This window comes from Pocillopora verrucosa, chromosome 1, assembly GCF_036669915.1.
Source record: "Pocillopora verrucosa isolate sample1 chromosome 1, ASM3666991v2, whole genome shotgun sequence".
Taxonomy (NCBI): Eukaryota; Metazoa; Cnidaria; class Anthozoa; order Scleractinia; family Pocilloporidae; genus Pocillopora; species Pocillopora verrucosa.
The window spans coordinates 11,610,195-11,631,382 of NC_089312.1; the positions used below are offsets into that span (position 1 = coordinate 11,610,195).

Here is a 21,188-nt window from a genome sequence, read left to right on the forward strand (position 1 = left end):
CTCTTAAGTGGAGATTTATTGTAGTGCTCCAGGTCAAATTCCATATTCCATCTGTTGGTTTTTGCTATCTTGCACCACAGGCATGCATAAATAGATGTGGCACCTTTCATACCAAGCATCAACAACAGAAACTTGTAATCACCACCAAGGAAAAACTCAAGATTAAATGAAGAATTATTTATAGTTAATGGTTGCTTGTCTTGTATTAATTCATTTATTTCATTAAATACTGTTGCGAATGATTCTTGCAAAGTCTGATAGCATTCAGATCCCTTAACAATGGCAACAGTGTGATTACCACCAGCAGACATTACATCATCCTCAGTTTGTAGTAGTGAAAATGAAAGCAAAATGAATGAGGAGTTCTAAGCTCCATCTCCATCTCTAGCTCATTCTAGCTCCATCTCCAGAAATTTTAACTTGTATTGGTTTGTCTGCCCAATTTTTTCCTTCATCTCTGCTCATCATGTCTACAACTCATGACAACTCGTTCTTTCAAGAGATCAGTAAATGACATTTGAGCACCCTCAGCATTTCCTGGTGTTGGGCTGATGTGGCAAATGTAATTTAGTTGATCTTTCTGTTGCTTGACCAGGTATGATATGAATTTCTTAGCGAAGCTCCTGCACCGACTCAGTCTGTCCTTCAAATATATGAAATCTCTTCTTTTTTGAGTTGAGTTCCTCTTTCCTCCTTGTCCCTTTGGCCTTTGCATATTCAAGATTCATTAACTTCTAGTCTAATTTTTTCATCATTGCTAATTGCAAATGCATTTCCTGGAACAGAGTAATCAAACAGATCAACATAAGTATAAGATAATTTCATGTTTGACTCATGCATGTGCAAATTTGATGGGGTTGAACAAGATGGTTCTCCATTGCCATAGGTGTGATTTCTATCATTTTTCTGTGTCTTGATAAAATCATGCCACAATTTCAGCAAAGGGTAGGGTACGTCCACAGCTAAGATGATATTCCTTGTCACTGTCTTGGCAGCATAGGCTGAAGAGGGACTTTCAATCCCCAACTTCCATTTTAAAAATGAATCAAATGGAAGTGTTTCAGACATTTTGCAGCGCTGATAACTTCTTTATTATTTTCTTTCCGAGATATTGCTTGAGAAGCTGTTAAAATCTTGTCCAAGTAAGAAGCTTACTATTTTGTTTTTCAAGTCAAATTATTTTCGCGCCAATGCTGCAATCTATGTCAATCTTTGAGCCTTCAGTAGCTGCCCTGTAGCGGTATTGTGCATAACAGGCTAGGTTACTATGTTTTTACAAAATGGCGATCGAAGAGTTCTTTGACATGTTTTCAGATCTTATAAGTTTAGTTTTTGAGTCAACGTCTCTACTGGGAACAAGACCCATAAGAAAAAAAATTTTTTGGACTTTTGGAAGTCGTTTGGCAGCGTGGATTCACACTTTTATGACTTCAAATAGCCTTCAATTAGAAGGTCGGCTTTCGAAGAGATCGAACAGACGTGGGCAACTGATAAAACAACCCTCGTTGTGGCTGCAGGAGAAGCTTTAGCTGACCAACATAAGCCATTTTAAGACACTTAGGGCACCAAAAAGGTTTAAAGTTTCTTCGACTGGGGCAGATCGTAGCGAAATCGTAAGAGTTTGAGAACGGAGGTGAGTGATCTGGACACTCTTCTAATACATTTCAGACGAGGGCATTTTTAGTACACGCTTCCAGAAAATTACTGTGTCTGATTTTCAAAATTTTCCAACAGAAAGCCTTATGCAGCCGCCATATTTAAACTCCGTAATTTTTCTTTTATGCGCATGCTTAGCCGCCATGATGTCTTCGATTTCTAGCCATGATTTAAATTGACTCGAACTTGTATCGTGACTCGAACTTGACCTGCATTGACCCGAACTTTACTCGGGCTCGAAGTTGACTCGTGAAATGCTATAACTATTATCGTCCAGGGACTTCCCAAAATCACAGTGTGTAGCTAAGAATTGGCAACAGCGTTCAGACGAATTGAGATAAGCATTGACCACATCACCCGGCCACAGTCCTCATATATTCTTACGATAATCGTTTACCCCAACAGGAAAGAGGAAACTGCAAAGGACTGTCAGCAGCATTGAAAAAGAAATAAAATGGCATGCCTCAAAGAATCATTTGTTATAAAAGATAGTGATCGTAATTTCACATTTTGCATTTCTCAAGTTCTTTGTTTACCTTGAGTGACATTTAAATAAAACCAAGTGCTGTAAGGACATGTCTTCCTGACTATCAAAGTTAGAGATGTTTACTCCATATCTGAATCTCCTTTGTAATTAAGATTTGTAGATTACTATTGATTCGATCAATATTGTATACATTGTGTGCATCAAAATTTGTGTACATTACAAATTCACGGAAAATGGGTTTGTTGGGTGACGGTTTGGTTAGGGTCAGTCGCTGAAGTAAAGAATTTTTGAGTCTCTACAAATATTTTATCGATCCAGAACTGAGCTCATTTGTAAGAAGTTGTAGACGGTTATCCTTCTTTTCCTCTAATTTGATTGGTTATTCAAAACAAGCCTTGAAATCTACTTTGTAGATCTTTGTTTGTTTCTCATTAGCTGCATGGGAAAAGGATGCGATTGGAGCAAAAAAATTGGTGCAATTCAGTGATAAATCGCACTTGATGAGAGGCAATCAGATTGCAAGAACCACAGGTGATTTCAAAATTAAATATATAGAACTAGTCCTGGCGTGCTGGTTAGCTGTTACTGTCCTTGACTAAAGAGATTGTCCTCAAAATTTCAGTTTGCTCTCGAAGCTTGGCCTCGCCGCCAAATATCAGTTCATTTTTCGGACACGTGCACTCTCTTAACCGTAGACACTATCATCCGACTTACTAGCCACCTGAAGGGGTTTGCGCCAAATGGAGGCTATTGTTTCCCTCTCGTCTGGGAACCAAGCCTCTGCGCGTGCAATGAACGCGTGCTCTGAATCCGCCTTTTGAATTGCGTTTGCATCATACTTAAACGGACAATAATTTCATCAAAACACAGATTCGTCTGCGGCAAATTTAACATGGGTGATTTCTCTTATAAATTGTTTCCAAGTGAGTCGTAGTCCAATTATCGTAACTTATTTTCCACGGCTGAGGTAAAGAACCAGGAAATGGAGAAATTGAATGAGTCAGCAACTGAGAGGGAGGAAGGATGGCGCAAGCTAACTAACGAGCAGGTCATGTTACATATATTCAAAATTAACTTATTTATCAGCAAGATTGTTGCTGAAATCGAAGTTAAATTGGAACTTCTTACCGTCAAATCATCAGCCCACGACTGGTGCAATTTGGTTTCACGTCTCCGCAGAGAACTTGGAAAGCTCATCGATTGCTTTCCCCCATATTCCTCAGTGAATTACAACTCGTCGGAGGAAAGGCAAACTAAATATATTCTGGAAGACTTTAAAGAGTTTAACAAAAGAAAAAACTATCAAGAAGAATATTTGAAACTAAGAGCGCAGATTTTGGTCTCTGAAAAATTCCTTGTCGAGAATGCTCCCTCAAAAAGAGAAAACGAAGAATTGAAAAACCAGGTTCACCACTTAAGATCTCAGATCGATTTCTACCAGTCGCGTATTAAGGAACTAAAGACTTCTATCAGATGTGTCACTAGCGAAATAGTCAGAGAGAAGAAAGCCGTGCAGCGCGAGGAATCACTCATGGAAACCCAAAAGGCGAACGCAATACAGAGGTTGGAGGAACTGCGTCTCACTTTGCGTAAGAAAGAGGAACTGTTGAAGGAAACTGCCGAGCAGAGACAAAGTGATAAGTGCGCTTTACAAAATGAGAAAAAAGAAAATGAAAGGCTAGTTCGCACTTTAAATTTTCACATAGAAGAACAAAGAGTTCTTAAAGATAAAGTTGGAGAAGGTGTTAAAGGAATCATGTAACCAAATATATGAAATTATGCGGTTGGACTTTCCATTTGTTTTAGATATTGCCTTCTTTTCACCTTTCTGACTCTTGCAAGAGTTTTCCTTCCTCCTGAAAATTGTTCTTGCGTACACGTTGAAGTGATAACACGTAGCTAACGGAAGATAACCACCTCTTTGATCAAACCAGCCCCAAGGCGCATATCATTACATACGCAGACGTTACACAACCTTCCCTAAATGACGAAACTTCTTCAAGACCTACTTCTTTTATAAGTAGGTTTCAAATGGAAAAAAGACTGCTAAGGTTAATCTCAATCTCCGTTGCGTTCCAAAGTAGAGATTTAGATGGTAAAGTTTAAAACGGATTGGTAAACGAAAAGTATTTAAAAAATATGGATGTCGACGGCAAATATACAGCATTAAAAAAACTGGGGTTTTAAGGCCAAGAACCAAAATCATTTTACCAGGTGTGGGTGATCGATAACCCGTGTTAGCTGCTGAGACCATTTGAGCTGTGATTTAACCGTGTACCAAATACTTAAAATTACTCGTTCCCAGACCAATATAGAACAACAGGTACCGACAAAATGGAAGTTCATCAGACAAACAATAACACCAGCCATACACTGTCAATTTCTCTTCTCAGCAAACCCTATCATATTTATTACAGAAAACCGGGTAATAGCACACATCCAAAACTATTTTTAAATATACTATTTAACCTTTATATGAAATTATGAACTTTAATAATACTATAGCGGTCAGCCTCGCAGTAACCAACTTCTGTGAATATCCTCATATAAACCAAGTATATGTAAACAAATAAAAAACCAAAACCATAAATTCAAAAGTCTTCACGTTAAAAAAGGGATGAACACTTGAGTTTAGTTCCTTCTGAAGGCAATACAAAATTTTCTGGAGAAATAAATATACAAATTAACGGTATCTCTGCTGAAATGTGCATAAGGAACATCTACGCAAAAGGAATTTCGATGTGACTCTTCAGTTACCGATTATTCTACTAGCCTAAATTAACTTAATTTTCCAAGCTGTGCTTTTTTAAACAATTCACTTGCAGTGAATATCATGGAATCAATAATTCCTGCCACGGTAAAAGTTCCTCCCACGATAGCACAAACCTGAAAAGAACCAAACAGAGTCGTTTGGAATAAACTCTGGTGAACAAAAATACTGAACGAATACATGTACGTGCAGCTGTAGTGGGAAGGGACGACACACCTCGGTACTACTCGAGATTTTAATATTGGAAAGTTGTAAACTGGTCCTGTTGTGCCAATTTAAGCCATTGCGTTCACATATATATGTACGAATCTGTACAAAAAGCGTGTTTCACCTCAATTTCTGAGGCGCGGAGAGGGGGGTACAGAGGGAGGTGGTTAGGGAATTGATCTCTTCACTTACATTGTAGTGTGCTCCTATTTTTCAAGAAGTACTGTACAAAAGAGGACAGGCGAATACCTACGATAGCCCTCGTTCAATATGGACGCTACATAACTGCACATAAGGTGAATGAGAAGGTGAATTAAAGAGAACAAAGGTACGCTAACAGGAGAGCAACTAATTAACCACATATAAGGCATAACTTTACCAATACAAATTTCTGAATGATATTAGCTAGAAGTGCCAGAGAAGAGTTGACGAGCGACAACTGTTTAACCATACCGTAGTGATAAAATGATAAAGCGGTTTGCGTCTCTCCACGTATTTGACAGTAATTGGGCTTAAATCATAGCGAAACCAAATTGCTGAAATGATATGAAAACGAGAAAACTATTTATTAATCTTGGAAAATAAAACTTCACTGCACAAAATGCTAATTGAAACCAATGAATAAAAGGAGTAAGTTTCCAAAGAAACAGTGGTGTTGCGTCTCTGGGAGAGTATAGCAAGGTAATTAACTAAGTTGATAACGTATTTTGGCCACCTTAATGAGTTTAAAAGCTGATGTTTCGAGAAAACCGTCGATCCTTACAGGGACAAGCCCTGTTTACGCTAACAACCCAATACATAACTAATATCCTACCTGGCAAAATCCGGCCGCCATGTCCATAAGCTACATAATCCTAAAGAAAAATAATACAAATAGTAACATTTCATACCAATTATCAGGAACAAAAAGTGGGAAGTAGACTGAAGTTACGAGAAAATAACCTTATAAGCCCAGGTATATTGATATGTGAAGGTCGTAGTTCCATCCAGTTTCTCGTAAATTGTAGGTACAATCTTCAATACATAGTCATGCGAAGACAAACCTGTAAAACAACGGCATCTATTTTAATACATGTATGTGTGTACACTACAACGTAAGAGTGAAACTGCTCTGAGCCATCTTGCTGAGACAAGTTTGGCAACTAAATTTTGGGAAAAAAAAGTTTTTGAAAAGAGATTGAAAAAAATCCCAAGTAGAGTCTCGAGAAAGTTGCTTTATTATGGTATGATCGCTTTTACTCACTATTGACATCTTCTTTATTTCGTCCTCTAAGAGCCACAAAAGCACCAGGAAGTTTATCCTGTGTTGGAAAATACATACAAGTCAGATAAAGACTAGCAATTGCAACAGCAATTTGCTTTTTATTCCTCACAAGTACTGTAAAAAAACTATTACAGCAGTGAACCTCAGTATTACCTTAATTTCTGATCCAAAATTAAGAGAGTTAATATGATGCGCCATGTCTGGATTATCTGGCTGTGAAAGACACAATAGAAATCATTTTATAAAATTTGCTTCAGTCAGGGTATAAGGCAGTCTCATTCACAGCCGTTGTTTGGTCTCATCAGGCACCATGCTCTTTTCCCTGATTGAGGAGAGAGCATGCTGTGTACAAGTTAACAAGGATTTAAGAAGAATAACTAATGAGAACCAAAGCAGTCACCTGTGCACCTGCTCCATGGGTGGACACGTGGAAATTACCAGGAACCTTGAGGAAAGAAAAATCCCGAGTTAGAAAGGATTGTCACACTGCCCTCTTACCCCAAGATCTGTACTATGCAAGTCATGTTTGAGAGTAACCCCATGCTGATACCAATCAATAAAGATAATTGTTCATTAGTTTGAGTTACAAATCCTTTATGTTTTGAGGTTATCTGTTTGAAAGCAATAGAGTCTATCATACCTTGTTTATGTTGAACTTGCAGGAGAAAACACATCCTTCTGAAACCCAAGTTTCACAATATCACTGTATGTATGTGGGAATCGTTTTTACAAAAGCCTTACATTGGTGGATGAGCAAAAATATCTGTTGCAGGAAAACTTGGATAAACTGTACACAATGTGATGCAAGTAGTGTCTGTAAGTACAAACAAGTGTATTGTGCATGTACCTCCGTGATTCATTTCTTCAGTGTGGGTATTCTCCTGAAAACCAACCTCATGCCTGTTGATAAATATTACAATAATTTACAGCCATGACCAACACGCTACTTGTGCTTAATATATAGAGAATAATACATGGGCACGTGTAGATATGGAATTTCTCTTCAAGTGTTTGACTCGATAGCTCATGCGTGAGCACAGCAAATGAGTGAGATGTCGAGTTGAACATGAGAAGAAAAATTCCATATCTATAAGCAACCATGTATTGTTTTTTTATCATATAAACACAATAGCCCTTTAGTGACAAGAAAAGCTGACTTGACATTAATGAATGAATGAAAATGAATGAATCGACAATTGCAGAATAACAATCATCGAGTGAGTTGACACTTACTCTTAAGATGGAAAAATGCATCAAATCATGATTACAAAAACAACAATGTTGGTAATTTTCAATTCACAAAATTCTCATTTATTGACTTTATTCTTATCAACAGTAGAAGTCTTTCAGGTAAACAGCCAAAAATCAGCAAGTGGCAAATCTTCCAATTGTCAACTTTCATTCTCAGCCAAGAGAAATGCAAACACCAAAGCCACTGAATACGTAACTTTCAGTTTTTCTTTTATTGTATTGGTTTTCTTCCCCTTCTAGGAAAGTTGGAACCTCACTGTCTGTCAGCAATATAAGATTTTTAATGTTTTAGCCGCCATAATTCGAGAAAGTTCGGACAAACAACTTGTATTGAGAATCATGAAGGCTTTGTTGTTCATTCATCAACCTGACCCAGTGATGCCAAAGGCAAGTGACGTGTCAGCAGCTGATTGGCTATATTAACACACGCGAAAAAAAATACCACATTTTTTCATATGTTGTTATGGCTTTTCTCAGGGCCAGAAATCCCTGTATAACACCACAGTTTATGTGATAAATAAAGTTCATAACCATTATTTTGCAACCTCTATAGTATTAAGATAATGCAGTAACTAAAACTGTTGTTATCAAAATTATCATTATTATTTTAATTATCATTTTTATTATCATCAATATCCTTATTATTTTGCCTAACATACCGTCCCATTTCATCCTGGATATCCAGACCAAGATCTGAAAAATGGAGGTCAAAGTTTGCATAATTTTAAAGTAACAATAATGAAATGAATGATTAACAATTATTCATCAAAATGGAGGTAAATATCCACCACTTTTAATGACACTGAGGTTACCAGTTCTGGTATACATCACACACATGGCAAAAAAATTAGTTTATGTCTCTCAATATACTGCATAATGAGCAGACATTTAACTCTTGACACACTATTTTGTCTCATCAACTGCTGGGGATGAATAGTACTTGCTTTTTACTTACAAATTTGCCAATCAACACACACAAAAAGCCCATTCAATTGAGTGGTATATACCAATTGATTATATCCTGGACCAAAAATTTAAAATAAACACAAGAGCATAAATCTTTGTTATTATATAGTTGGCAAAATTTCCATATACAGGAGGAAGGTGCATTTCCCTTTCAACAATTTTAACCATTGGCTTCCACTTTTGAAATAAATATCAATTTGATGGATTATTAGTCATTAAATTTTTTTCTAGAAATGCAGTAAAAGGCCACAATCAGGAGGGTTTTCTTGTTTCATAAGCCTTTTCCATCTGGGAAGTAGGTAGACTATCTGTCTTTTTCTCTTTTCCTCTCCCTTCCCCTCCCCTCACTATTCACTTTAACCCAAAATCTAACATGGCCACCTGATCACAAATGGTGAGCTTATAATGGCAGCAGGTGGATAGACCAAAGGTCTAAGCCTAAAATGCTGACTTGCCCTCTCTAATGAGATGCCTACATTTTGTTATTTTAACATTTAGTCAATATCTCAAAAAGACAAAGCATTAATAAGTGTCACATCAGGGGAGGCTGGCAGAGGGTTTAAACATGATGCATGATTCAACCCAAAATCAACATGTGAATAGTAAAGAAAGGCAAGGTAAGGTGAGATTTGAAGATTTCTCTTATAAATACAAAACAGTATAGTCACTAAAATATATTAGGTGACAACCCAAAGTACTCACGTTCACACTTCATCCTTGGCAAAGTTATGTTCAATTTCACATCCAATCGGTCATTTTCTGTTGGGTTATCTACAAACAACTCACTAACGCTGAAGAAAAACAAGAAAAAATCCCCCTTGAAAATTAAAAGAATTTTATGCAAAGCAACATGTAAAAGCTGTAGTAATGGTAAACTGCAGCTAATTAAGGAAAATACCAGATAAAAGATCAAGGATACCTGATCTACTATCCCTTCAATGCATGCACTATTATCTTTTTTAAGCCAGATTTGAAATGCATTTTTTCTTTTAAAATCATTTTCAAGGATATACAAATCAATAATAAAGAAAAATCAAGACGACAAATTTCCATAAATAACAACTCAGTAAGGTATGACTTCAACCATTTTACTGTCATCTAATTATTAATTGAAAAAATTAAAATTTTTCATTGGCACTTACATTTCTGTGTTGATAAAGCTGTAAAATTCTGATAACAACAAAAATACTATAAACAGACAACTGCATATTGAGACTGTTGAGTAAAAAATAGTAGAAGGGTTAGGCTGCTGCAGCTATAACAGCAGTAAAAAGAAACTATTCATCTTGAATACTCAACATAATTCATATTACTTTCAAGCTGTCAACACCTTGGCCACAGTCAAATTTTGAAGATAATCTACATGTACATTTCTGAATGTGCTCTGTTCAACTTTCTAGAAATTTCACACAATATTGTTCTCAGTTTTGTTCCTCCAGTAAGTCTTTCTCTAGTAAGTTCATTTTAACTCAGCGTGCTTTTGAATTAGAACATCTTATCTCCAAGGGACACTAGTCAATGACTTAATCATCAACTGAAAAAATTGTGTACATATTTGTTCTTTCCAATGTTAAAAAACTAAGAAAATCATGCCACTGTACAGTATATTCCAAATGAGTTGTTGATATTTAACATAAGAAGAGAGATCTGACAGCATGAGACCTAAATATTTTCATTTGTTTCTGAATACATACAGTACATTGATAGTGCAAATGCGCAAAGAGAGTCATGTTAAAGTGTTACTCATGATGACATTCCTTAGCATAATTCTTGAAACAGTTCCATTTCAGACCCCCTCCCCTCCCCATCTATGTTGGTTACAAGAAACTTGTGGGCCTTGCAGAAAATTTAACAAAGAGAAGGGAGCTGAGTATTCTAGTATGAGTATTGGAAAAAAAAACTTACTGACTGCCCCTGTCAATGTGGGTTCTGTTAAATCCTTGGGAACTTTTCTATAAACATCAAACCTGTTAGAAACAAAAACACCAGCTAGGAAATAACACACTGTTTCATGTACATGTGACCTTCCTGTAACACCTGGCTTAGAGGACCCTCTCCTTGGCCCTGAAGACAAACTAACCAAATTTTTCTTGCCTTTATTGTCGGACCCCACATGACTGCTAAAGGGCTCTTGGCTTTCAAGCTTTCATTATAAAATATTTACATTTGTATTTATGTACTTCTGATTAAATATGACTGTCAAACCTTAAAACAAAGAGAAAATAGGACACTTAGAATTTTATTCAAAATCATTTCCGAATGTAATAAGCTGAGAATGATCTATGTTTATTTCATTCAAAATAAGTACTAAACAAAGCCCTTGCCTGTCTAATTTTAAGATTGCAAATATAGCACAGTACAGGCCAAATTACTCTGTTCTTCTTTTTTGCTGAGGGAATCCTCATATTCGACGCGGAAGCTTTGAAAATGGACTTACAATAAGGTAGACAAACCATCTTTAATCTTTTATAATAAATTAATATCAAATATTCTGAATTAAATTATATATGTCTCAAATAACTGAATGTTAAAATGAGGAAAACCAGGTCAATGGAATCAGATATCCTGTTTCTGTATCTGACGCAAGGCGAGTTTAGCTTCCCGATTAATTTTGAGGGTACACGGTCCTGGTTTCCTTTCCTCAGCCGCCAAAAGTACACCAGCAAACGTGTTTTGACACGTGTGCATCACTTTAGAGTTGTGGAGAATTTTTTATTTTACCAATCGAAACTATCAAGTATACAGATCAAGCTTATCACTCATTAGAACTTCTTACCTTCTAACATCAAACTGCATATTTCCCCGGTGAAATTAGACCACTCAATCGTAAAAATCGCCACACACGGAACCGTGAACGACGGCTAATCGATAATATTTACCCCAGTGGCAATTTTTTTGCCGCCATTTATAGTTTTCCACGTAGTGAATATTGATTGGCTGAAAACATATACTTACCAACCTTCCGCTCTTGCGCGCTTGAAATGATAGTAATAGGCTTGGTAACTAGTGCTCTTCGTTTGCGTGGCAAGCCGCCGAAAAAAAAAATTCTTATCATTTAATTTTCCGCCATAAGAGGAAGAGTATGAGACTATTATAGTGAATATTTTCATTCGATGAAAAATATTTTTTTTAGTAGAAAAATATTTCATTCGATTGATAAAATCACGTGGCAGACTAAGGACTGGTCAAACAGCACAGACATGGCGACGGAAGAGTTCGGGAGAGAAGACCGAAGAGTCGACTGAGGTTACGTTAGTTTTTCACAGCCGTTTCCCATCAGCTTGACATGTGCGAGTAAAATGGTTCGAAGGTTAACTCGGATTAGATCAAGCCACTGTACTCACACATGTCAAGCTGATGAGCAAATAGCTGGGAAAACCTAACAAAGCACCGGTCGACTCTTTGGTGTGCTCTTCCGTCGTCATGTTTGTGCTTAGCGACCAGGCCTAAGCCAAGCACTTATAAAATTTTATAGAATAAGGATATTTTTTAACGCATGAATAAATTTTTTAGCGAATAAGAATATATTTTTATTAAATTTTGCTACATTTCGGCCACCATGACATGCCCCTAACTCCACAAAAGCGGTTCTAGAAATTTGTAAATGCATTATTAATTCTCCACACACAAGTGACTGGCAGTAATTGAACTAGATAAAATTGAAATTTCAGTGTGGGGAAAATACCGTAACAAGGCTTTTTAAAGATACTTTTGGTAACAAACAGTTCCTGCGGGATTTTTTTCGAAGTATTTAAAAATCTCGGGAATAGTTTCATTCACTGAAAATGCAAAGAAAACATTTTCTCGATGATGCCCTCACCGGCATTCGTCCTTTGACAAATCGTGTAATCGTCAAGAAACTTGAGACAGTTCAGGACAAGAGTGAGGAGTCAGTCGATCTTTCAATTCTTTCTCTGATAGAAAAGTCGCGATAATGGTCCCCAATAAAAGCCTTTAAAGAAGACCCCTTCATTGGTTTCCAAGGTTTCTGGTCTACGTTTTCAAGAATGCTGTCCAGAAACGCTGGATGCTGAGTGAGTTCTCACTATATCGTAGGAGGCTGTTTAGCTCAGAAGATGCCCAAAAAACGTTGACATCGAGAGCTATTTCTGGTGTGCAGCTGCCTATCATAGACTATCAGCGGATGCCATAACCCTTGACGCTTTAACTAAAGCGGAATAAGAAAGAAAATGTTAATTCCGAGAAATTCGAGACAAATGCCACAATGTCCATTCTTTGTGACGGTTACTTTATTTAAAGAAAAGTTGAACATTGGTTGCTCTCAAGAGATTCCATCGTGATCTCTTGTTGCTCTTGATAATTAATGTCAAATAGATGGTCTTTGCACTGCGAAAAATTATAAATGGTCAATGGCAATTACAATACAAGCAATAGTAGGATTTTCCTCATAATTTATTCAAACATATTTGGGCGCCATTCATCTGTGTTTGGTCAAGTACCTTATAATATATGATTAATATAACTTACATCTTTTCAAATTTACATCTTCAAATTTTTAAATTCATAAATAAATATATCGTACACATATTTCAAGTATTTCTTCTTTTAAGTCTGTTTTTGACAAAATTCGGCTTACTTATATTCTTGCCACCATAAAGTATAAGCCTGTTTTATTTTATCTACTACCTGGGTAATATGAAACAAACTGTTTTTTCATTAATGCATAAGTACAAAAATATTCTTCATCAAAGTGGAAGAGAAAACGGTTTATTATTTTGTTTAATATTATTCTTTCCACTTCAATTTCGTCCTAGGCTTCATTTTTTAAAGCGTACAGTGACGATAATTTTACCACATGCAATTCATGAGATAAACTATTGTGTAAACCATAAATAATTAGACTGTGGAGAAAACGATGCGTCCTGTGAGAAAAGAGCATAACGGTTTTTTTTTTTTGGCTGATATAATGGATATGGGTACATTTAATATAATTCAGATACACTCTCCATTTGTTCTATACAAAAATCAGATTTAGTTGAACAAAAGAATTTGTCACTCTTGACTTCTTGCCTCTAATGCTACTGAGCTACATGGGTGAAGTCACGAGCCCAGGTGAATTCTGTTTGTTACCAGAGGTAGTCATTTCGGATCCACATGGCAACGGAGAAAAACTGAAAAATCCAAAGGGAGTGGTGGGTGTGTGTGTGCTCGATACTCTATTTGTAAGCTGAGTCTCTGATTCCCAGTTAAGCAGTTGCCCCATGAAGTTAAAGTTTGGTGATATAACTGAACGGCGCTTCTTAACGTACTCATAAGCTTCGTCCAACCTGAGTTGATGTCTACTTATAAGATAGGCAAGGCAAATAGTGGCTGATCTTGAGATCCCAGCCTGGCAATGTACTAGTACCCGTCCTTTCGATTTCTTCACTGAATCTGAAATGAGGGGACAAAAGGGAGAACGGTGAATTAAAATACATTTAAAGAATAGACGAGCTAAGTCTTAATGCATTGATTGAAGGAAATCTTCTTATGAATAACATTGATTGAAGGAAATCTTCTTATGAATAACATTGATTGAAGGAAATCTTACCATGGATATTGGCTGTCAATAATTTCATTATTCAAAAGCTTATCAATTGACAAGCTCCGAGATCGCTTTAAGAGATTGATTTTTTATATTGTCTTAATATAAAGGAAGTTCCAGTGATTCTTGTTTTGACCTCTAAAAGACCAGCTCGAACTTTCAGGAGCATGTTAATATTTGTTTAATAAATTTTTTTGGGAAAGCGTGGATCTTAGAGCCATGAAGTTTCTTTTTATCGATTATACTCACTTTGCGTTTTAAAGAATCTCTTACCTATAAACATCGCTGCCTCCTCAAACCATCGGCCGATATCTGCGGTGTAAGTATCGTCAACCGGAATAGACTTGTAGTCAAATGTATCCTCAAAAAAGTTCGGAATATTACTTGAAACATTGACTATGGCAGTGATACCCAAGTGTTGAAGGAGCTCCTTTTGAGACGAGTGGAATTCGCTTCCAAGATACAGATGTGGTAAGATTTCAACAGGCTCATTTGGCTTGGCTGACACATTTGGGCGCGACTCGGCATAATCCCTGACAGGATCGATCTCGTTTCTCGGGCTGAATCTTTTAAAATCTTTCGTTTTGAGCTTTAATCCGAGAGGACTGGAACATGCTTGTGATGCCGCATGGGGATTTGCAAAGTAGCACATGGAGGGGAAAGACGACGCGAATTTTTCAAATCCTCCTACGAAAAAAAAGGGAAGACAGCAGTCAATAAAATTGGTGCTATAGAAAGTGATCAAAATTTTTTAATGAAATAAAATTAGTTTGACCTGAAGATGAAAATCAAGTAAAGCAATGATCCTCGTAGGTAAGCTGCAATTTAAGCAATTTCTGTTGAAGCCTAAATTTTATCAGGCTCCTTTCAGTCTGTTACTGCCTGAATTGCAGCTCATTGCTTTACTCAATATTGTAAACATTATAAAACATGCTAGGAATCACGAAGACAATAAAGTGACGATTCTTCATGCATCGATGACGTTTCTTCGTGTAATTCTCCATCAACGGTCGTCCTAGGGATTAGACCAAATCAATCTTCACCGAAAGCGGTGACGGTGAAATATCCTCTATCTGCAAATTAGGAGGCCGAACATCACGCACTATCTAGACAGAAAACGTTAAGTTTAGAGTCTAAGAAGATTTGAAAATGTGCTCGTCAGGACTGAAAGATCTGGTATTCGCCTCCGTTATTTAACTACAGAAAAAACTTGGGAAGGAAAAGAAATCAGCTGAGTGTACTGAGTGTACCGTCACAGCTCGTCAAAGAAAACATGTTTGTGCGTGCTTTTAAATACTTTTGAACATCAAATTTTAACTGAAGGAGATACTAACCAATAAGCCCAACATTGCAAGGAAAAATTACCCATTCTATAAAGGAAAACCGCAATGATGTTCGACCTCTTTATCACAAACTCGATTTAAGACTGTTTTCAATTCATAATTTTTTCTATAGGGACCAGCGAGTCACTCTGCTAGTCATACGTGATGTCATTACGTTCATTCATTTACTTTTATTTCAATAACAAAGAAACTCGCTCATTCATGAATTCATGATGAGCAGCACACGTAAACAAGTAGTACACATTGATGACGCTTCGCCTTTGTAGTGGTTCATCATCACAACATTCCCTCGCTTTCATTCAAGCGCGAAATAATCGATATTTCCACTTCCATCGCCCTTCAGTGGGATTGTTCAAAAATAAATAATTCTTTTTGACCTCTCAACCTAAACACCAAGAGCAACAATCAAGTGATAACAGCACATTGACTTTAGGAACACGTGGCTGGCCTAACAATAGTTATCAGAGGCCTTTCAACTGAGTTACAAGAAAGTTCTGAACTATACGCTGACTTAACTTACCTTTAATGAAATATAGAGTCTTGTCTACTCTCTCTCTTCTCAAAAGCATGTGGAGTATCTTCATCGTATTGTCCTTCTCCAAGTCAATCCAATCCTGAGTTCCTTCCCCGTACAAAATTAAAGTCTCTGCGTCCGCAACCCTTCGTTTCAACTCAGGAGATTTGAGTAGACAATCTAACGTTGATGATCCACGATGAAATCTTCTTTTTAAGATAGGAGGGCAGTGAACGTTAAGCGATCCTTTGATGTGGGCGACGTTAAATGATAAGAAGGAACGACAGTCAATAACTATACATTTCTGACTCAGAGAACTGGTCATGTTTACAAAAGTGAGTGGGGCAAGGGGCCATACAGAGTCATTCTCATCCATTGCAACCATACTCTTTGACGCCGCAATGATTGATTAATAAGCTCCTTAATTCTTCTTTCCTGAAATCAAACCAGATACGAACTGTTACTTGACGATGAAAATCTTACTGATGTTTTCCCTTGCGGGGCTTCAGTATCACATGAACCTTTTTCAGGTTCACGCTTTATATTCTCTCAATTCCGCGCACCCTGTTCCCGAATTGCTAATTGCTATTTTTAACCCAGGTGACGTCATTTCAAGGCGTTTTGTTAACGTCGTGTCGCGCCTCACGAGTTTTGTCTAAGCCTATTATATATCGTCTTTAGTCGAAGAAACCAATACAATGCTGACAGGTAAACAATACCAAAACAATAGTTATTTCATTCCAGTGATGTCAGAAATGTTATTAGGGTCTCAGGAAATTGCAAAGATCTACGTATGCCAATTTTTTTACCCAACTGGTGTTTTGATTGAAGAGGAGCAGGAGAGATTAAGAGGGTGATTCTGTGTTTTTCATCTAGTCCAATTGATACTTGAATATTCTCTATCTGACTCGGGGTAAGGTGAAAAAAATCGTTAGTTGTAAGACAAAATTATTTGGAAGGAGGTATGCCTGATGACGTCTTCCACCAAACCTTTTCTCATCGCTATCGCATTTCACGTCCAAACTCATTTGAATTTTGTTATCACATTTCAGGTCCAAACATGGCTGTTAAAAACAAAACAAACCAGTATTTTAACGAATGTCATGTCTTTTCATATCAGGAGCATTTGTAAAGCCACAATAATCCGCTTTGCGAATCAAAGAGCCATTTGAGTGAACTTGAAGAAAACTGATCAGTGTCACCATTTCTTAATTCGAAAAGGCGAAAAGAAGAAAAGGTGAAAACGAGAAAACAGTTTAATGCGAGAATGTTATTTGAACCAAGAATACGTAGAAATCATACACCACTTCAAATATTCTACTAACCACCAAGCCTCGCCCTAATTCCAGACAACATAGTTTGGTGGGAAACTATATTTGTAACCGGCTGTGCATGTCCGCCCAACGCGTTCCGGATAATATTTGATTTGTTTTCTTAAATTTCACTTGCGATTTCCCCGGACGGCAAACACCGGCAAATAAGAACATTTTGATCGCAATTAATGAGCCAACTGAGAGTCACTGCTTCCTACTTACTCATCGATGTGGAAGGTTCCATCCTAGAAAGCATGTCTTTCTTACAGTTTGCACGCAGCTTCAACCAGTTTTAAAATAGACACTCTAGCGAACCCTTGTCAACATCGCGTGACTGATTCAAGGATATGGTTCATTAGCTGTTACACCCCACTTCCGATCAAGCCAAAAATATTTCTAACATCAATTCATGCCAGCAATTTCTGTTGATCCCTTATAGATTTTACACAAAGGATGATATCACTGCAGAAACGAGAGTCCATATACGGCTTTTAACAAACAACACACTTTCTCAGTCGGTTTTTCTAAGGATTCCTCTCAGTTGAAAGTTCAGTATGTCACAAGTAAAATTGAAAATCTGTTCGCGCACTGATTACAGGTCAATGTCTGTGGCTCGTAAAGTGAAAACTGATATTGCTTTTGTTTTTAGTATGAAACTTTAACGCAAATAGCGGACTCATTCATTAATTAATTATGTCATTCATAAACTGGGAGCAGTTCTCGTGGACAGAACTTCGCAAACTCCTCTTGTGTCACAGCAAATAAAGTACACTTGAGCTTTTTCGCCGCTCGTCTCAAAACAAAATATTAACAGTCCTGAAATTAACTGAACAACAGCATTTCTCCCGGTAAATGGGATGGTAAATCTCTTAGTCCTCGGCAAAAACTGATTCGAATATGGTTGGTGATTTGAACCTGCACGAGATCGATCTGCTTTCTGCAGATCACAACTGAAATGTGGCACGTAATTCGGGATAATTTCTTCTTTCGATGGGTGCTGTGAGAACCACCGAGGGACCAGAAGTTTTTGGATCTTGAACAAAAGTTTCTTCTTCTCCGCTGCGTAAGACGTTAGAGCTGGTCTATGAGTATAAATAATCTGATTAGGGGCATTTAATATCTTTATTTTTGTCACACCTTGACAGTTGCGACAATTTCAACAAAAATTTAGACCTCAAGGGCGCACTAGACAAATTTTTGTTTATTTTGTGAAAAAAGAATCTGTCACCGGTTTAGCCAGACGAGAGCGCCCAGTAATTTTTTTATCCTATCAAATTTTGTCAAGCCTCACCAATCTTCAAAGGCGCCTTCGTCCTGCCTCGGAGCTGGACAAATTTTCGTCAGCGTGAAAACTGACAGATTTTCAATTTACAAGCCACAATTTAAAGAAATACTTCAATCAAGAAAATTTGATTTTGTTTCAAGCAGAAGGCCGCCAAAATATTTAATATTTACGCGGCAATCAAACAGTCAAGATGGAACTTGCACCCAGGACCTTGGCAAGTTTTTACTCGCTTTTGCCACCGTAGATCACTGAATTCAAAAAATTAGAAAGCTGAGGAAGGACTCAATTGGCCCCCCGGTCATTAGGGATGCATTTTGCAACAAGAGGCATTTGGTGGGAAGAAAAAAAAACAAAAAAAGAAAGAAAGAAAGAGCCAAACACTCCAAATTGGGTGCAGGCTTAGACCAAATACCGGAATTCGAATAAGTCTGTGAGAATATTGTTCAATTTAGAAAGGCAAATCAATAAGGTCACCTTACCACCAAAGAGGACTACTTTTCCTGGTTGAGTGTTACAAATCCAGCTTTGTTTCGAAAAAAAATACTCGTTTTTGACGATTTTTCACCAAAAACAATTAGGTCTAGCTATACTTACTACTGTAATAAATTTCCATGCAAATTCAATTTATATTTTCTTCACGAAAACGAATGGTACATGCATGTGCCTGTTTGTACAAGTTTAACGTAATTTCCTATGGAAAAGCTGCCATCTGAGCAGACTGAAGTAGACTTCCGGCTGTTTAGTCTGTGCACAAGATAAACTTTTTCCTTAGATGTTTTCAATTTGACCTAAGGCACAGCTGCATTTCATTACGATTCGATTTGTTTGCGAACCTATGGGATTTCTCGGATCATCTAGTAATTGCTTACATAAGGAGAAATAAGTATCTATCAGTTCCGTTGTGGAACTAATCCAAGCCCTTATGACCACAAACTTAGCTAGAAATACACAACTACATAAAAATAATTGGTGGTGCAACAGCACCTCTTGCTAACTTAATTGTCAAGAGTACATTCAATAATTAACGTACATCATCGTTTTTAAGGCTCAGTTTCCGAGAGGAGTTGCATCCGTTGAAGCTAAAAATAGTTTTTGATGGCTGGTGCAGTAGTCTGCAGTTGTTAGCTGACCGAACATTAGAATTTCCGAAAGCTAAAGGCTTGGTTATTTTTCCGCAGCAGGTGCGATTCATGCGATTCAAACGTCCTCTGAAAAAAGGCAGAGCTTTCTAAAGAGGGAGTACACATATCCCTTGAGTCATTTAGATTTTAAAATGGAGTAAGTCAATTAGTCCTATTCAGTGTCCAAATACCGACTGAGTGGATTTGAAATTTTTAACAAGTCCTAACTGTAACTCTTCTCTCAAAAGAATCGTTTTGATTCTGAAAAGAGCAGTTTTTACTTATTGCAATTTATTACTTTGGATACATTACAATTGGAAAGGCAAGATTGCTGAATGACCTTGAAAAAAGAGTTAGGTTTTGGTCAACCTACAATGGAAACGTAGTAAATAACATCATTATGATATGATGACATTGAACACATTGCGGTGTATAATCGTCTACGGATCCTCGCCGCTGTAATATGCTAGAAAACATTCTGATAGCGTTATGCTTATTAGTGGCGTAACTATTGGATACAGGCTTCAGAATTTATAAGTCGCTTTATTGTTACAGCACCGTTTCGTATGGGTGACCGTCAACCACATTGATCAGTTAACATTACCCAATTCATACCATACTCTCTTCCATCGTTTCTTGTAACCGTAACGTTAGTTCGATTGGTGTATCGAGGTCCACCCAATATCTTACCGCTGTAGAATGGAGAGAGTGCACTGAACATTCAGTAGCAAATAACACAACAAAATCTGGAACCAGTGAAACATTCCCGCGTTTTTAGCTGTCTTATTTACGACCATGCATTCATTCATTCATTCATTTACTTGTAACACGTGGGAGCCCAATCCAAGCCTGTTTCCATGTTATGCTTCATAATATGAACTCAGAAAAACAAGAGAGACCAAGTAATGTTTTAGCCTTCCAATAATTTTACTGAATCCTACGAATAACCAGTTTTTAATCTCTGTTCTGTTAGAGAGCCACTTGAATACGTATTTGAATCTTTTCGCTTAGCTTCTCAAAGAATTAGAGACAACTCGTACTGATAGTTTCTCAAATGTAAGTCTATAAGTGTTGTAAGAATATTGCAAAAGAAGCGCTCATTTGACCACTAAGTGACAAGACTTGACAGCTGTATGAAAACTTACCTTTCCGCTCTAGATACTCAAATCACTAAACATCATATCCCTTGTGTAGACTGAGGTTCACGCATACACCAAACTGGGACTACAACTAATCACCGGAAGTAGATTTAGCGACTGACCGATACCAGCACAGAGGGAACAAAAGATCACAGGTCCTATCATAAATCACACTGTCCTAATATATTATTCAAGCATTTCAGACTTCAAGGTTTTCAGAGATAATATTTAAAGAAGACACTTTACCTCTGGGTGTTATTTGATGTTTATACATTTTTCTGTGAAATTTAGGCCGTAATGTACTTGTTGGTTCACAAAGAGGCTGTT

The 21,188-nt window shown here is 37.2% G+C and overlaps 3 protein-coding genes across 6 annotated transcripts; 1 reads left to right on the forward strand and 2 right to left on the reverse strand.

Moving 5' to 3' along the window:
- Window positions 1-3,125: 3,125 nt before the first annotated feature.
- Window positions 3,126-3,905, forward strand: LOC136281725 (switch-associated protein 70-like). Its single transcript, XM_066168580.1, has one exon. The coding sequence runs from the start codon at window positions 3,126-3,128 to the stop codon at window positions 3,903-3,905; it is 780 nt and encodes a 259-aa protein (XP_066024677.1).
- Window positions 3,906-4,523: 618 nt separating this feature from the next.
- On the reverse strand, window positions 4,524-11,511 carry LOC131772583 (endoplasmic reticulum-Golgi intermediate compartment protein 1). Of its 2 annotated transcripts, none has more exons than XM_066159322.1 (14): window positions 11,378-11,511; window positions 10,507-10,568; window positions 9,744-9,816; window positions 9,304-9,392; window positions 8,295-8,328; window positions 7,232-7,284; window positions 7,025-7,059; window positions 6,785-6,829; window positions 6,538-6,597; window positions 6,364-6,421; window positions 6,063-6,163; window positions 5,935-5,974; window positions 5,574-5,656; window positions 4,524-5,029 (listed from the first exon to the last, which is right to left on the reverse strand). In XM_066159322.1, exons 1-14 carry the CDS (start codon window positions 11,395-11,397, stop codon window positions 4,922-4,924), a joined length of 861 nt encoding a protein of 286 aa, XP_066015419.1. In that variant the 5' UTR covers window positions 11,398-11,511; the 3' UTR covers window positions 4,524-4,921. The 2 variants fall into 2 exon arrangements, with proteins under 2 accessions (XP_066015419.1, XP_058944504.1); XM_059088521.2 differs by having other exon boundaries at window positions 7,025-7,062.
- A 638-nt stretch (window positions 11,512-12,149) lies between these two features.
- On the reverse strand, window positions 12,150-20,884 carry LOC131772596 (dual specificity protein phosphatase 1-B-like). 3 transcript variants are annotated; one of them, XM_059088554.2, is made up of 4 exons: window positions 16,010-16,622; window positions 14,420-14,833; window positions 13,872-13,995; window positions 12,150-12,769 (listed from the first exon to the last, which is right to left on the reverse strand). In XM_059088554.2, exons 1-4 carry the CDS (start codon window positions 16,386-16,388, stop codon window positions 12,766-12,768), a joined length of 921 nt encoding a protein of 306 aa, XP_058944537.1. In that variant the 5' UTR covers window positions 16,389-16,622; the 3' UTR covers window positions 12,150-12,765. The 3 variants fall into 3 exon arrangements, with proteins under 3 accessions (XP_058944537.1, XP_066030499.1, XP_058944536.1); XM_066174402.1 differs by lacking the exon at window positions 12,150-12,769 and adding an exon at window positions 20,868-20,884 and having other exon boundaries at window positions 12,997-13,995; window positions 16,010-16,438; XM_059088553.2 differs by lacking the exon at window positions 12,150-12,769 and adding an exon at window positions 16,994-17,064 and having other exon boundaries at window positions 12,997-13,995; window positions 16,010-16,438.
- Window positions 20,885-21,188: the final 304 nt, after the last annotated feature.